This window comes from Brachycentrus maculatus, unplaced genomic scaffold (assembly GCF_059751285.1).
Source record: "Brachycentrus maculatus isolate JH-2025_06_01 unplaced genomic scaffold, ASM5975128v1 h1tg000737l, whole genome shotgun sequence".
In the NCBI taxonomy this organism is placed as follows: Eukaryota; Metazoa; Arthropoda; class Insecta; order Trichoptera; family Brachycentridae; genus Brachycentrus; species Brachycentrus maculatus.
The window spans coordinates 111223-128947 of record NW_028281468.1 but is presented as its reverse complement, the minus strand read 5'-3'; the positions used below and the strand labels follow the sequence as shown (position 1 = coordinate 128947).

At 34.5% G+C, this 17725-nt stretch overlaps 1 protein-coding gene across 1 annotated transcript in view; it reads left to right on the top strand.

Annotated features, from left to right (window-relative positions):
• LOC148300368 (uncharacterized) overlaps positions 1-17725 on the top strand; it is a 74132-nt gene that overhangs the window by 21170 nt on the left and 35237 nt on the right. The window contains exon 2 of the mRNA XM_088274890.1: positions 3457-4308. Within this exon, the coding sequence (XP_088131016.1) occupies positions 3457-4308 (852 nt within the window). The remainder of the gene's footprint in view (positions 1-3456; positions 4309-17725) is intronic.

Sequence of the window (17725 nt, the reverse complement as noted above, 5' to 3'; positions counted from 1 at the left end):
AATAATTGGTGTCTTTCATATTTATTTATTTATTTATTTATTGAACGGCTGAAGCCTTTAAGATAATACATATATACAGTATCTAATATAAAGATAAAAAATACACTAATGAATACATTAATAGAGAAACAAAAAGTCTTGTAACAAATAGTCTTATAACATAAAATCATAATAAAAAATAATAAAACAACAAGTAGTAAGCCCTAGTAAATACACGTCTACTTCAAACACTATCGGCGAGCAGTAAGAGAGAGTGAAACACAAAGTTTAATTTTTTTATTTTATTTTATTATTAGATTAAAACCAATATTTTTAGCTTTTCCACTTTTTTATTTGACCAGCGACCGGGTTTCGTCGTTACCGACATCATCAGACTGGTGAGAGGCTATACAAATTGTTATGTTATATATAAAAGTGGAAAAGCTAAAAATATTGGTTTTAATCTAATAATAAATTAAAAATGCAATTCCATCACGAAGTGTCATTGGATAATATAAATCTATTACAAAGTTTAAATTTATCCATTATAACATGGAGAAGAAATGCAACAATGAAGAGTTACCATGTCACTGGCTAGATAGGATTAAAATATATATGTACATTTGTATAAAAAGATGAAGCTGAAAGCCTACAACAGCCATCTAAGGCCTAGGGAGAAAAAAATAAGTGTCGGAAGACCCCAAAAGAGATAATCCGACGACATAGTCGCTGTGGGGGGTAGAAACTGGCTGCAAGCAGCAACTGATTGGAGTAAATGGAAACAAAAGATGAGGCCTATATCCAGCAGTAGAGGTCACAGGGCTCATGAAGAAGAAGAAGAAATACAGTATTTGTGAATTCAAAACAGCCATCTAAGGCCTAGGGAGAACAAAAGAGTTGTCGGAAGACCCCAAAAGAGATGGTCCGACGACATAGTCGCTGTGGGGGGTAGAAACTGGCTGCAAGCAGCAACTGATTGGAGGAAATGGAAAGATAAGATGAGGCCTATATCCAGCAGTAGAGGTCACAGGGCTCATGAAGAAGAAGAAGAAATACAGTATTTGTGAATTCAAAACAGCCATCTAAGGCCTAGGGAGAACAAAAGAGTTGTCGGAAGACCCCAAAAGAGATGGTCCGACGACATAGTCGCTGTGGGGGGTAGAAACTAGCTGCAAGCACCAACCGACCGGAGGAAATGGAAAGAAAGGAAGAGGCCTATATCCAGCAGTGGAGGACACAGGGCTCATGAAGAAGAAGAAGAAATACAGTATATGTGAATTCAAAACAGTCTTCTAAGACCCAAGGAGAACAAAAGAGGTGTCGGAAGACCCCAAAAGAGGTGGTCCGACGATATAGTCGCTGTGGGGAGTAGAAACTGGCTACAAGCAGCAACTGATTGGAGGAAATGGAAAGAAAATATGAGGCCTATATCCAGCAGTGGAGGACAGAGGGCTCATGAAGAAGAAGAAGAAGATATGACACATGTTCTTGCGTGCTTCACGCCGATCGCTTTAACCCTGAGATCTTTCCGCTTAAGTGAGAGAGACCTCTATTAATAAAATATTATTCTTCAGTCATTGGGTCGCTACCCCGAGCACTCTCTCAGGTTGCTATTTTATTACCTATTTCTTCCCCTAATAGGGGCGGAAAGCTCTGGGCCTTTTGTGCCGAAATACCCTTCCATTAGCTGACCCACCGGCGGCCGAGTGGCGTGTCAAACCCTGCGCGAACAAGACAATGAAAAAAAGGTTTCCTTTAAAGAAAATATATTATTTAAAGGTGTCTCAGCTTGATATGAAACAAATAGTAAAAGAAAAACACTTGTATTTTTACCACTAGAGTTTATTTTACTATACCGATTAGTTTTGGAAGCTATGCGTGTTTAATCTTCAAGTGTGTGTTTAATCTTCAAGTCTAAATATATAGTTTTTTTCATTTCATTCATTGAACCCTTGAACACAATTAAGTATTGTTTGGGTTCAAGGCGTTATTATATTACAATAACGCCTTGAACCCCATCAAAACAATTCAGAGAACAATAATTAAAGTCATTTTAAAAATAAAAAAAAAACCTGTGCAACAAATTTATAATATTCAAAGTCCCAAATTTAGAAACCATTTTTAAAATAAAACAATTTCCAACTATTTAAGGGTGAAAAATACTTCAATCTTTAGATTTTCTTAAGAAAAGTTAATCTTCGAGATATCAACATGCTTTACAATACCAAAATGCAATACCAAAAAATTTCAACAGAACTTAAATATTTGGGAACCAAGTACTTCAATAACCTTCCTTCAGATATAAAAAATTGAAGACATTAAAATGTTTAAAAATAAATTAAATGAATCGTTTATATGTTATTCTAAGAAAAAAAAAAACACAAAAATATTTATAATTAAAATAAATTATATTACCAACAAACAAAAACAATAAATAATAAGTGTTAGTCCCTCTCCAAGCACAAGAGCTTAGTCTATTTATTGGAAAAAACTGTGTTATTAATTTTAGGGTTTTAAAAGAAGAAATGTATAGAAAATTAATTAAAATTATTAAAATAATATTTTGGAACCAAATTTCATAAATAAATAAAAAAATATATGCAAAAAAGTTTCCCATATTCAACAATGCCAATTCTATCACCTATTACTGATTTCAGTGGTGTATTAGTGATTTCAGTGATTTATGGTCAGCACGCTCGGCTACCGTTCTGGAGGTCCCGGGTTCGATTCCCAGGGGGGGTAAAATAAATATTAGTGATTTTTTCACTGTAATATTTATCAATATTACCCTGGACTGGTACCTGAAGCGGAGGGGTGATCACCTTTCCTTCATGTGTAAACATCAAGATAACACTGCGTTTATATGACGCAGTGCCCTATGCACCATTGGGGTGCGGATAAGGGTTTTATTTATTATTATTATTTTTACTGATTTCTATTTCTATCACCGTCTGCCATTCCTTTGTGGTGTTGGGCGTTTAAGGGTTAACAAGACATGCCCGTGTCATGCGTCAGTTACATTTCGACAAAAACACTTATTTATCTGCGGAAAATAAAGATCGCGTAACTCAGTAAATGTGACGTCCGAATTGCGTAATTCTGGCAAAGGAATCATACATATCGCTCGTCTGGTGTAACAATGACGTTACAACATTTTGAGTGTGTCCAAATACTTGTTCACAAACAATCGAAACGACCGGCGGGTATGTATGAGGAGATGCATGAACTTGGAAGAGGCGAAGAATGTTTGCAAAACAGAGTGGTGTGGCGTGATGGTTAGTTAGCTAGTTTAGACTAACTTAATTTAAATTGAATGAATTGAAGTATTGTATTATAAAAATAATTACATGTTAGTTACAGTGAAGGTTTAAAGTATGATTTGATACAAATTTATTTTTGAAATGGATTTAGTATGTAAATTTAATAATTTATATTTGTATTATGGTGGAATATGGAATCTTTTTCTGTTTGTTTCAGAACTCACACTGCCAGCTCTAACAATAATCACAACCGAAGGACCAAACGAAATACCGCATAATCACCTTAAGGAGACAATCATCGATGTGACTTTCGTCAAACCATCCCACGAGGATGGTATCGCGAGACCAACACGCGCGACGCACAACTCCCAAAACCACAGACAAGAAACGAAGCACAAAAACCTGTGGTCCAGACTAGAAGAGCTGTCCATGAAGAGATATTTAAAGATCAAAGAGGAGTCGAAGCAAGACAACACCCTGGTAGAGCAAGATATCAAATACAGAAAGAGTAAAAGAAAAAATAACTTTAGAATAGCTAGAAAAAAATTACCAAGTGGGGTGACGTATTATCTATTAGACAAAGAAAATAATCCATATTTTAAATTATTAAACGCTGTAAATATAAGTAGCAATTTTAACGAAACTCTGCGGGATCTGGGAAGCATACGGGTTTGGAAAAAGCACGTGGCTAGGCTTAGATACAGGTTCGAAAATACTTCAAATGTGGATGTCACGTCAAAAGTTATATATGACCTCGACGGCAAGCTGAGTTTGAAGCACGAGGAAGATATCAGGAACGATCTGAGTGAACGCAGGAAGATGTCGGGAGAGAGTGAGACCAAAGACCTGGTGGTGTATGGAAGTACCACGGAGACTCCTGTGCCCGTGGCCTTTGTGAACTCCCGAGTGGAGATGATTAAGAGGTTCAGGAGGGAGGTGGCTGATCCGGAGTCCATTATGGGAGCTTGCAAGCCGTTCGTGGAGGGAATGCCAGACCAACAGACCTTCTACAGTCCAGGGTATCCAGACAACTATCCCAACCAAACGGATTGCGTTGTCGTACTAACAGGTGAGCCAATTTCTCATGTTTTTATGTCATAATTTGCTTGTTTTCAGCATTCAACTTTTCAAATTATACCTTTTCACTAAATGGAGTCAAAAGGGAGTTAGTAAATTTTTTGAATGAGCTGGTGAAGGTTTTTTAATTGATTTAAAATTAATCTAACATTGACAGGTAAAAAAATCATTTAAACTTTATCACAACCGTTCAAATTTTCGTTTTAAGATTAATTTCAGTGTTTGATTTTTCATTAATGTTTTACTTAGTAAATACCACTATTTCTTAAAATCTACTGTGACACGCGTTTCGATGCATTCCGTGTTTGAAAATGATGCGGAATGCATCGGAACACGTGTCACAGTGGATTTTAAGAAATAGTGGTACTTACTAAGTAAAACATTAATTAAAAATGGATAGATTTTACCACAAAGTGACTGCCAAATCAATTTATGAAATTCATTTTTTGATATGATGTCCAGTCGATTTGTGAGGATATCATCCATTTAAAAATATTCTCAAATAAAGATAAAAATTCCACTATAAATGGCTAATGTGAACTGTGTGTTACTACAATATTTTCATCAGTATATCTAGAAGTTTAAAAAATTTAGTAGTGTTGTTATCAATGATGGGTAGAATAAAATGTTACACGTGCATAACGTGATCACTCAACCAAGCCTATGACGGTCGTAACCCCTGTAAATGCCCAGACTTCCATATTCTTCGTCATCTTTATTGAGATGTCAAAAAATAATATAAATATTTCCATATTATTTTTTGATATCTCATCAATGATGAAAAAGAATATGGAAGTCTGGGCATTTACGGGGCTGACAGTGGGTTTAAGTGATCACACTGAATATATGTTCGCATATCCAACCATGTGAACGAGTCCATTCGCCAGGAACTACAGTTGGATGGCTTGACTCTGGCCAATGTCTGTACGCGACGCATTCTCCAGTTCTTTGGACACGTTGCGCGTGGCAACGAGGATAGCCTGGAACGACTGGTTGTGATCGGTAGCCTGGAGGGGAAGAGAGGAACAGTAAGATCCCCACACGATGGACCGATCAAATAAAGGCAGCAGGAGGCACCTCGGTGGTTGAAGCGCTACGTGGAGCGCAGTCAAGGGATTACTGGAGAAGATTCATTGCTTCCACAAAGGTCACAACCCTAAGTAATGAGAAATAAGGCGTAGAAAAGAAGCATGTGAAACGTTTATTTAATAAACAGTTGGAATGTTAAAATTTTGCATAATGCCTCGTTTGGCGGGAAATTCCTGAATAATTGTAGGTAAAGAAATAAAGTAAACAAGAACGGAGGGTACAAGGGGTCTATATTCTGCAACCCTTCTCAATTGTAGACAGAATATTGAAAGGTTCAAGGGAGGGTGTAAATAACCCTTGGGGGAGTGTTGCCCTGAAGGCGGACATGACCTAAGAGAGACAAATTTATGAGCTAGGAAAACCACCCTCAGGATAAAAGTAAAATGATAAACTAAATAATTAATCAATATTATAAGTTATATTTGCCATCTCAACTAAAAGAAATATGGATATCTGAGTATTTACAGACCTTACGACTGTACGTCCTGCCAATGAAACTATAATTGTTTTTTATTTGTTTCGATTGAGAAATATATATTGTAATATCATGTAGTTTTTATACAAGACTGTTCTTTATTTGATTATTTTTAAGTGGAAATATTTATTCACAACATTTTGAGTATGTCCAAATACTTGTTCACGAAATCAGGATTATCTCCAATTACAGGAGTTATTTTTATGTTATTTTTTCATCTCACCAATACTTATATGTCTTTAGTGAAGTTCTAGTGATTCGAGAACAATTTTTCAAAATTGGTTCATATATATTGAACTTCCAAGAATTTGAGTAGTGTGGTTGTCAAAAATGGGTAGAATTGGCGAATGTTACACGTGTGTAAAGTGATTTCTTAAACCTATGACGGTCGTCAGCCCCGTAAATGGCCAGACTTCCATATTCTTATTCATCTTTCATGAGATGTCAAAAAATAATATGAAAATAACTCCTGTAATTAAAGATAATCCAGATTTTGTGAACAAGTATTTGGACACACTCAAAATGTTACTAACAAGACCTCAGTTAAAATCTCGAGGGTTTTAGGGTATACGATTTTTTTTATTAAAATATAGCTTTGTTTTAAAATATTTTGAATATTGAAAGCATTTACTTTGTGGATCATTGTGATATATTATTTTTAAAATATTTTTTATTTTTATATTATTTACAAAGACTTTATTTTTTGATCCACTCACAGCGGTTGAACGGGACTTCAAAATCGCATTTTTTTTATATTTTTCCTATAAAATCAAACCCAACCTAAACACAGTTATCCCCTTCCTTGCTCCTACCCCACCTTAAAACAAAATTACCTCTACCTGTATCCTTATCGAAACCCATTGATTTGTTCATTGTTTCTTGTAAGTATCTTGTCAGTATGTTAATTCGTATCGGGTTGTGGTCCCGTGGTTTTTTGTCCGCCTCCGTAGTGTAATTAATGGTCAGCACTCTCGGCTACCGTTCTGGAGGTCCCGGGTTCGATTCCCAAGGGGGGTAAAATAAATATTAGTGATTTTTTCACTGTCATATTTATTCAATATTACCCTGGACTGGTACCTGAAGCGGAGGGCTGATCACCTTTCCTTCATGTGTAAACGATCAAGATAACACTGCGTTTATATGACGCAGTGCCCTATGCACCATTGGGGTGCAGATAAGGGTTTTATTTTATTATATTACATGTGGTCCCGTGGTTAGTGTCGCGGACTTTTAAGTCAGAGTTTCTCGGTTCGCTTATTACCAGTTAATTAATGGTTATTTTCTCGGATGTTTTGGTAGCCCTAGCATTTCCCATCCCTTGTACGAAGCCCAGAATGATATTGTGTTGTATAGTGTAAATGTTTCCTTTAGGGGGTGGGATTTAATTGACAATGAGCACAGATTGCTTAACTCTACCCGGAGTAATGATATATGTTCGGGACCGTTTTCAATTTATAAAATAAAACAAACACGATATTAACATTCCCAGATGTTAGGGAAGTTCACTCGCCATTAATAAAATTTAGCCAGACGTACAAATGGGGAGGCCTATCGAAATTTTGACACCAGCATTGAAGGGCTGTCACGATACAAAGTTAAGAATAATGATTAAAGAAATAATATGAAACCCTTACCGCACCCCAATCAGCCCTTCGCTCTAGGTACCAGTCCAGGGTAATATTGAATAAATATTACAGTGAAAAATCACTTTTATTTATTTGACCCCCCTGGGAATCGAACTTGGGACCTCCAGAATGGTAGCCGAACGTGCTGACCATTACACTACGGACAAAACATACATTTTAAAACGGATTTATACGGATTTTAAAACATACATACACAAATCGTTCGATTCCCAAGGGGGGTAAAATAAATATAAGTATTTTTTTCAATGTAATATTTATTCAATATTACCAGGGACTGGTACCTGAAGCGGACGGCTGATCACCTTTCCTTCATGTGTAAACGATCAAGATAACACTGCGTTTATATGACGCAGTGCCCTATGCACCATTGGGTGCGGATAAGGGTTTTATTATTTTATTATTAGAGTAGACTCAAAAAATCTGTGTTTGATTTCAAAATTAATACATAAATTATATGATTTGTGTATGTACGTTTTAAAATCAATCAATAATTATTTTTTAAATGTTGGCATATTTTTTCGATGACTCGATCAATTCGCCTATAATTCCTCATTTATCCGTATTCGAGCGTGTGTGATGGAAACCGTGAATATCGAGCGATTCGTATATGCAGGGTAGCAAGGACAAAAAGGCTTTAAATCTGATATCATGAATTTTGCTTTCGCGAATCTTTCCGAAGGCTGTATTCACTGCAGACCCCATAAAGCAAGCGATAAAGATATTTACGGTGGGCCGATTTAGATAAATTCCGCAGAATCCGAAAATTTTGCGGAATTCCAAACCTTTAACCGCCCACTCGATTGTGTTAGATTTCGGCGAAAGCGGGATCACTATCTTTGTATAAATTTTGTTTTATGTTTTCTCGGGGTAGGGGGCTGATCCCGGGCTTCTTTTAAAACGGAATAATTCTACGCCTGGAAGAAAAAGGACTAGCCAAATTATATTATACATATATCCCTCACTCCTTTCAACAACGTCAATTTTTAGAATGAAAAACACTTGATTTTTTACCACCAAAGCTATACTCCCATGTTCACAAATCGCTAACTCCTTTCAAGAACGTCATTTATAAAAATCGTCAATTTTCAGTTGTGCATGTTTTTAGAATGCCCAGAAAATGTACTATATCCCAGCAAAAGCGGCATATTTTTAACTTAATATTTACCCTCTACAAGGCAGAAAGTGTTGTTTTTGTATTTTGAGGAAAAGGTATTGTTTAATTTTTTTTTTTTAAATACAGAGTACTTTTCAAATAGAGAAAAAATCATCAGGTTATACCTTAAAAGATCTGTTGCACAGAAAAAAGTTCAATAAGTGTCTTCATATTTATTTTTAATACATTTTATTATATTCTTTAACTTTAAAAACGATCTCCTGAAAAATCAAGTTTTTTTTATTTATGACGTTGTTGAAAGGAGTGAGCGATATACGTCATCAAAGGTCGCCACGAAAATAAATGGCTAAAATGAATACAATTGATCGGAGACATTACTTTTATTTTGCAAGCTTATTATAAAATTTAGATTTTATTTATTGTTTCGGCATCACTTTGTGGTAAGACATATTAAATTTAAAAAAAAAACACTTGTTTTTTACCTCTACAGTTATATTTGTTCTATTTTAACGACCAGTTAGCTATAGCCGGAAGCTATGCTTCCTTATCAGGTCTAAATATAAGCTTTCAGTTTATATTTAGACCTGAACATTTTTTTTTATATATGAGGTCGAGGGATCTTGCATCCCTTATGTTACTGCGACTATATTAAGTCTATTGTGACCTCCTTTCGTGTCATAGATCACTCTCAAGACCTACGTGAGTACTCTACAGAGTTTATACTCAATAAATAGAAAAATTAGCACTCATAATTCTCAACATTTTGAGTGTGTCCAAATACTTGTTCACAAAATCTGGATTATCTCCAATTACAGGAGTTATTTTCATATTATTTTTGACATCTCATCAAAGATGAAGAAGAATATGGAAGCCTGGGCATTTACGGGAGTAAATTTGAGTAGTGTGGTTGTCAATAATGGGTAGAATTGGTGAATGTTACACGTGTGTAAAGTGATCACTTAAACCAGCCTATGACGGTTGTCAGCCCCGTAAATGCCCAGACTTCCATATTCTTCATCTTTGATGAGATGTCAAAAATCTCATAATACTCTGCTAAAAACTAATCTTAACTTTCCAAATTTTTTAAACTCAAATTGTTGTACAAAAAAACTATGGAAGCTTTCAGTCCAAAATTATGAGATATAATTTTTTTAAAAATGTCACAAGAAGGGGGAAAACAGCGTATTCGCAGCGAGGGAAATTATGTTTTTTGAAAAAAATCGGGGATGAAATCACCAATACACAAGCTTTTTGTTGTGTGTGCGAGCGTGGCGTGCTTTGTGTATATGCGCTTGTCGTAGCGTGTATACGCGCATATCGTAGCGTGTTTACTGGCATTTTCAAACGAATGTTTCATCAGTTTGAAAATGCCATAACTAGGTGAAACAACCGTCATAATATTTATTTTTATGTGTTTTTTTTTAACAATAAAATACGACTAAGTAGACTAAAAAAATCTGTTTAATTTAACAATTAATACATAAATTATATGATTTATGTATGTATGTTTTAAAATCAGCTTGACAATTATTCTATTTATTGTTCCGGCATTAACTTTGTGGTAAGACATGTTACAATGATTAAAGAAAACACTTGTTTTTTACCACTTGAGTTTTATTATAGACTACATGTTTCAGAAGTTAAACTTCCATCATTCAGGTCTGTATAATAAATTTACTATACAGACCCGAATGATGGAAGTTTAACTTCTGAAACATGTAGTCCATAATATAACTCAAGTGGTAAAAAACAAGTGTTTTCTTTAATCATTTTAACAATTATTCCACAGTTTCTTAAAAGCTCGTTTCATTGGTACACCATTTTTGTCACACATTCCCTATTTGTGCTTACACATGACCTAATACCGAAAAGGTTAAGCACATAACACTTCATCAGCATATTAAATGCTTATAATTAAGTAAGTAATTACAAGGAGACGATATTTATCTTTTTGACCCATTGATCCCTAACCCTAAGGTCCAATTAAGGGTCAAACGCTACAAAATGCGTACGTAATATATAATATTTAGAAAAAGGGTTATTTTTATAACCAACAAACCTTCAGGCCACTTCTAGAAGCTTAATGAATCGATTGGGATATCATGAGGTTGAATTAATAAACTGGGAATGTCAAGAGGTTGAATGAATAGACTGGGAATGCCAAGAGATTGAATGAATAGACTGGGAATGCCAAGACGTTGAATGAATAGACTGGGCATGCCAAGATGTTGAATGAATAGACTGGGAATGCCAAGAGGTTCGATGGATATACTGGGAATGCCAAGAGGTAAATTAATAGACTGGGAATGCTAAGGGGTTGAATGAATAGACTGGGAATGCCAAGAGGTTGAATGGATAGACTGGGAGTGCCAAGATGTTGAATGAATAGACTGGGAATGCCAAGAGGTTGAATGAATATACTAGGAATGCCAAGAGGTTGAATTAAAAGACTAGGAATGCCAAGAGGTTGAATGAATAGACTGGAAATGCCAAGGGGTTGAATGAATAGACTAAGAACCTCTAGAGGTTGATCAGATAGACTGGAAATGTTCAATGATTATTGAATTCATTCGGATATATTAATTATATTTTGAGGTTGAATGAATAGATGAAGACTCTCTAGAGGTTGAACGAATAGAATCGAAATGACTAGATATTGAACGAAAAGACTGGAAATATCTAGAGGTTAAACATATGGACTGAGAATGTTAAATGATTGAATGAACAGATTGGGAATATCTGGAGGTTGAATAAGTAGACACAGGTTAAACGAATATAATGCAATTGACTAGATGTTGAACGAAATGACTGAAAATATCTAGATGTTGAACATATAGACTGAGAATGTTAAATGATTGAATGAATAGATTAGACATTTAAAGAGGTTGAATTAATAGACAGGGAATCTCTTAAGATTGAACGAATATAATGGAAATGACTAGAAGTTGAACGAAAAAGACTGGAAATGTCTAGAGGTTGAATAAATAGACTGGGAATATCTAAACATTGAATGAATGGACTGGAAATCTCAAGAGGTTAAAGTTTAACCCATTCTATTTATTCAACCTCCAGATATTTCCAGTATTTTTCGTACAACATCTGTTAAACAAATAGACTGAGAATGTCCAAAGACACCTCAGTGGTTGGAGCGCTACGTGCAGCGCAGTCAAGGGATAACTGGAGAAGAGTCATTGCTTCTGCAAGGGTCACAACCCTCAGCAATGAGGAATAAGACGAAGAAGAAGAAGAAATCCAAAGGTTGGATGACTATATTAGGAATATCTCCCAATAGAGTAACTAAAAAAGTATTAATTTGAAGAGATAATAAAATAAAATAATACAAATATTAAAATACCCTCTTGCCAACCCTGCGTTAAGCATTTTCCGATTTATCTGCACACATCTGTACCTACACACTTGACCATAAATTTCATTTATCCCCAGTCTGACGTGTGGGGTAATTACCGAACAGTACATCCACAGCTGCTACTTCTATAATAAATCCGAAGTCCTAACATACCTCTCTCTGATGGACCAAATTAAGATTACAAAATTGTTCTGAAATATTTTCTATTTTAAGATAAATACTTAATTTCACTAAATTTCATTTACTAAATTTCAACATAGATGAAGAAGAACATGGAAGCCTGGGTTTACTTGCAAGGCTTATGCATTGTCATAGGCTGGTGTTAGTGGGTCACTTATGATCCACTTAACACACGTTCAAGTGAAGAAACTCCAGATATGTGAACAAGTATTTTGTTCACCTCCGTAGTGTAATGGTCAGCACGCTCGGCTACCGTTTTGGAGGTCCCGGGTTCGATCCCCAGGGGGGGGGTCAAATAAATGTAAGTGATTCTTTCACTCCAGTATTTATTAAATATTACCCTGGACTGGTACCTGAAGAGGAGGACTGATCACCTTTCCTTCATGTGTTACATATATAAATTTTTTTGTAGTACGTTTTTTTTGCATTTATGTAGACTCTACTTAGTCCGAAAATGCAAAAAAAACGTACTACAAAAAAAATGTCCCTTACTGTGTTTTAAATTTGGACAGCCGTACTGTTACGTATTACTGCACAGTGAATGTTCCATTTTTCCACCGTGTTATTTCGATTCCGTATAAAAAAGCCTTGAGTTTATTTTATTTGTATTTTTATGGGAGTTGCGTCAACATCTGGATTATCAAGATTGAGTTGATGAGAACTTTGTAAGAAAATAAACAGCTTCTAGACAGGTAAACGTTGTTCAGTTAGCTTTGTCAAAATAAACACTGTAATGAAAATCGTGAGAGAATTTTTATACAGCTCGTGTTATTCTATGGATTTACAGGGTGGCGCAAAATTAATCACCCTATCGGAAAATGTAATATTTTTTGCAAATAGCGTCGTACATCAGTCTTATTTGACATTTCGCTCACTCCTTTCAAGAACGTCATAAATAAAAATAAAAAGATTTTTCAGGAGAACGTTTTTAAAAGTTGAAAATATAATGCAATGTATTAAAAATAAGTATCAAGCCATTTATTGCACTTTTTACTGTGCAACAGATCTTTTTAGGTAGAACCTGAATATTTTTTTCCATTTGAAAAATATTAAGTATATTTAAAAAAAAAATTAAACAACACCTTTTCTTCAAAATGCAAAAACAGCACTTTCTGCCCTGTAGCGGGTAAATATTAAGTTAAAAATATGCCACTTTTGCTGCGATATACAATAGTACATTTTCTGGGCATGCCTAAAACATGCACAACTGAAAATTGACGATTTTTTGATAAATGACGTTCTTGAAAGGAGTGAGCGATTTGTGAACATGGGAGTATAGCTTTCGAAACTAGTCGTCATAAAATAAACTCAAGTGGTAAAAAATCAAGTGTTTTTCATTCAAAAAATTGACGTTGTTGAAAGGAGTGAGGGATATATGTATAATATAATTTGGCGAGTCCTTTTTCTTCCAGGCGTAGAATTATTCCGTTTTAAAAGGATGCCGGGATCAGCCACAAAAAAAAAGTTTTTTCATTAAATAAATATACTTAAATGATGAAGTAATATATTTTGTCTTGTAAAAGATATTATTTGTTCGAAAAGTACTTATCTAAACAAGGAAAAACATGTTTAAAAAAACAAGGAATTATGCATTTCCCTGAAATATTGTAATTATTTTTGCTTTGTAGTTTGGAAAAGACATATTCCAGATTATTGCATTCGGCGTATAGGAGTATTGAATCCAGACATTGTCCGGCTGTTATTACAATAAAATATCTGACGGTTTCTCGTGTTTTACCAATTTGTTTGTATACTGCAGCTGTCTTGTTTATAAATGTCAAATATGATTGACGTGCAAGGCTTTTTGTAAAAATTATAACATCTTCCGATAGAATTAACTAACCAACTAACCATCACTCTGGCTTTGCAAACATTCTTCGCCTCTTCCACGTCCATGCATTTCCTCATACATACCCGCCGATTATAACGACTCCTAGCCTGACCACTTTCAAGTGTTTGGCATACCTGATCGTGCCATGTTTTTCTCGGTCTTCCTCTGCTCCTTTTTCCAATTACATTCGCCTCATAAATTTGTTTTACCGTTTTTTCCTCACTCATTCGTTCTACATGTCCAAACCATCTCAGCACACCTTTCTTAATTTTATCGACTATGCTTGTCTCAGCTTATCTTCCGAAAGGGTAATTAATTTTGCACCACCCTATACTTGTGTATTTACCTTTCTATAACTACCAAAGAACGATAAAATGGGGTCGAATGGGCGCTAAGTAGATAAACGCGTTCATCAATTGGTTCGGCAGTCACTTTGTGGTAATATGTATCCTTAGTGGTTTAACCAGCCCATGACAGGTCAAAAATACTAAGCTCTGTAAATACCCAGACTTCCATACTCTTCTTTTTCTATGTTGAGACTGTAACAACGTAAAAACAACTTCTAAAATGAGAAAACACATTTGTCACCAAGTATTTGGAGTATTATTTACTCATAAATGTCGTGAATAAAATAACGGACCAAGAATCTTCTTCTAACCCTTATCTGCACCCAATGGTGCATAGGGTACTGCATCCTATAAATGCAGTGTTGTCTAGATCGTTAACACATGAAGGAAAGGTGATCAGCCCTCCGCTACAAGTACCAGTCCAGCTAAAGACTAAAGCCTTCCCCCTATCGTCTATGTTCCCACTGATAATAAATAAATATTATGACAAAATGCCACTTGTCTGCTTCGTGTCTTCCGGCCACAAATCGCTCACTCCTTTCAACAACGTCATAAATCAAAATACTTTATTTTTCGGAAGATTATGTTTTCACAGTTAAGGAATATAATAAAATGTATTAAAAATAAATATCAAGCCACTTATTAAACTTATTTACTGTGCAACAGATCGTTTTAGGTAAAACCTTAAGGTTTTTTCTCCATTATAAAATATTTGGTATATTTTAACAAAAATTATAAAACAATACCTTTTCTTCAAAGTGCAAAAACAAAACTTTCTGCCCTGTAGCGGGTAAATATTAAGTTAAAAATATGCCGCTTTTGCTGGGATATAGTACATTTTCTGGGCATTCCGAAAACATGCACAACTGAAAATTGACGATTTTTTATATATGTCGTTGTTGAAAGGAGTGAGCGAAATGTCAAAGTTCGTAAGATAAGGGCGTTCTTAATCGATCCGAAATTCCAAGGTTACTTAGTTTTTCAACGATTTCCTTGTATACCTAGGATTTTGTGATAAGTGACTTATGTATGTAAATTTTGTAATAAATACTTAAATCTATTTACAACATTTTGAGTGTGTCCAAATACTTGTTAACAAAATCTGGATCTTCTCCAATTACAGGAGTTATTTTCATATTTTTTCATCAAATATGAGATATGTGGACACACTCAAAATGTTGTAAATAGATTATCTGGTCAAATTATAAGCTTAAATAATAAAAATGAAAATGGTATTTTCTGGCGTTTCTCATGTGTGTGATTGTAATCCAGGATTCGGACCTCACATACGAATATAAGAGTTTCTGCTTAGTAAAAAGCTTCTCATCTCACCAATAGATGCCTCTAGTGAAGTTCTAGTGATTCAAGAACAATGTTTCTAAATCGGTTCATATATATATACAACTTCCAAGAATTAGAGTAGTGTGGTTGTCAATAATAGATAGAATTGGTGAATGTTACACGCATGTAAAGTGATCACTTAAACCAGCCTATGACCGTCGTCAGCCCCGTAAATGCCCAGACATTCATATTCTTCTTCATCTATGATGAGATGTCAAAAAATAATAATATTTTTTATTGTTCTTATTGATTTAGTATAAGATTTTTTTAATAAAAATTTTCATTTCAAAGGTAGTTACATTTTCAAAGAGTTTGAGAAACTTTGAAGTCACTAATCTCGTTTATCCACTTAGAGTTTGTTCCGTCCGATTTGCATATTTTTCTTCGAGACCTAACTGAACTTCCATCCGAAGTTTGTAGCGCGAAGCAAAAGTTCCTGTATGCAATTCTTCACAATCCGACAAACTGCGTTTATATAATGTAAAAACTATTTCGAAATTTCCATTTTCCACCTCTAAAGTGTAATGGTCAGCACGCTTGGCTACCGTACTTTAGGTTCGGGGTCATTTAAATATAAGTGATTTTTTCACTATAATATCTATTCTATTTATTGTTTCGGCATTAACTTTGTGGTAAGACATGTTACAATGATTAAAGAAAACACATCGTTTTTTACCACTATAGTTTTATTATAGACTACATGTTTCAGAAGTTAAACTTCCATCATTCAGGTCTGTATAATAACAGATATATGTTATTATACAGACCTGAATGATGGAAGTTTAACTTCTGAAACATGTAGTCTATAATAAAACTCAAGTGGTAAAAAACGAAGTGTTTTCTTTAATTATTATAATATCTATTCAATATTACTCTCGACTGGTACCTGAGGCGGAGGACTGATCACCTTTCCTTTATATGTTAACGATCAAGATAATACTGCGTTTGCAGTGATGCAGTGCCCTATGCACCATTGGATGCATAAAAGGGTTTAAAGTGCGCAGATTGTCTTACGCGGTGGTCGTATCGCTACGCTAGCTGTTGCGGCTACTTGCAATGTATTTTTTTCTAGTTTTCAGATAGATACTTACTAGAGCTAATATTACATAATTGTTACATTTATACTTTAGCTATGGTCAATAAAAGCATCATCTAGGAATATTCACATTTTTCCCGTTTTCAATTCATATTTTCATAAAATGTACAAAATACATATCGCTCAATCCTTTCAAGAACGTCATTAATCAAAAAACTTGATTTTTCAGGAGAACGTTTTTAAAGTTTAAAAGTATAATACAATGTATTAAAAATAAATATCAGGCCACTTATTGAACTTTCTACTGTGCGACAGATCTTTTTAGGTAAAACCTAAAGGTTCTTTCTCCATTTGAAAATATTTGGTATATTTAACAAAATAATTAAACAATACCTTTTCTTCAAAATGCAAGAACAACACTTTCTGCCCCGTAGCGGGTAAATATTAAGTAAAAAATATGCCTTTTTTGCTGGAATATATAGTACATTTTCTGGGCATTTCGAAAACACGCATAATTGAAAATTGATGATTTGCGATTTATGACGTTCTTGAAAAGAGTGAGCGATATCACCGGTGCACGCACAAGTTTTTTTTAAGTTTTTTGGTAGAGGTTAATAAAAAAAAATTTAAAATTCGAGTGCTTTCAAAACAGTTTGAGAATCTCTTGCCTGATGAGGTCCTTTGTGCACTTAAATGCACTTAAGATGCCTCTTAAATTCTCAACTTACAGGAAGTTGTCTGAATTCCAAAATGGAAGATTTATATCCTATTTACTAAGAGTTTAAAACCCACACAAATTTAATTATACTTCTTTTTACTTTATCCTCACTGATTTGGACACACTTAAAATGTATCAAATTAAATAACTCATTTTGTTTATTAAAAGCATTGATAATTACATATGTGGTATGGTTATAAGACACTCTCCTTACCATCCATTCTTTACTTTGTGTAACTTTTTAAAAACACATATTTGTGATAAT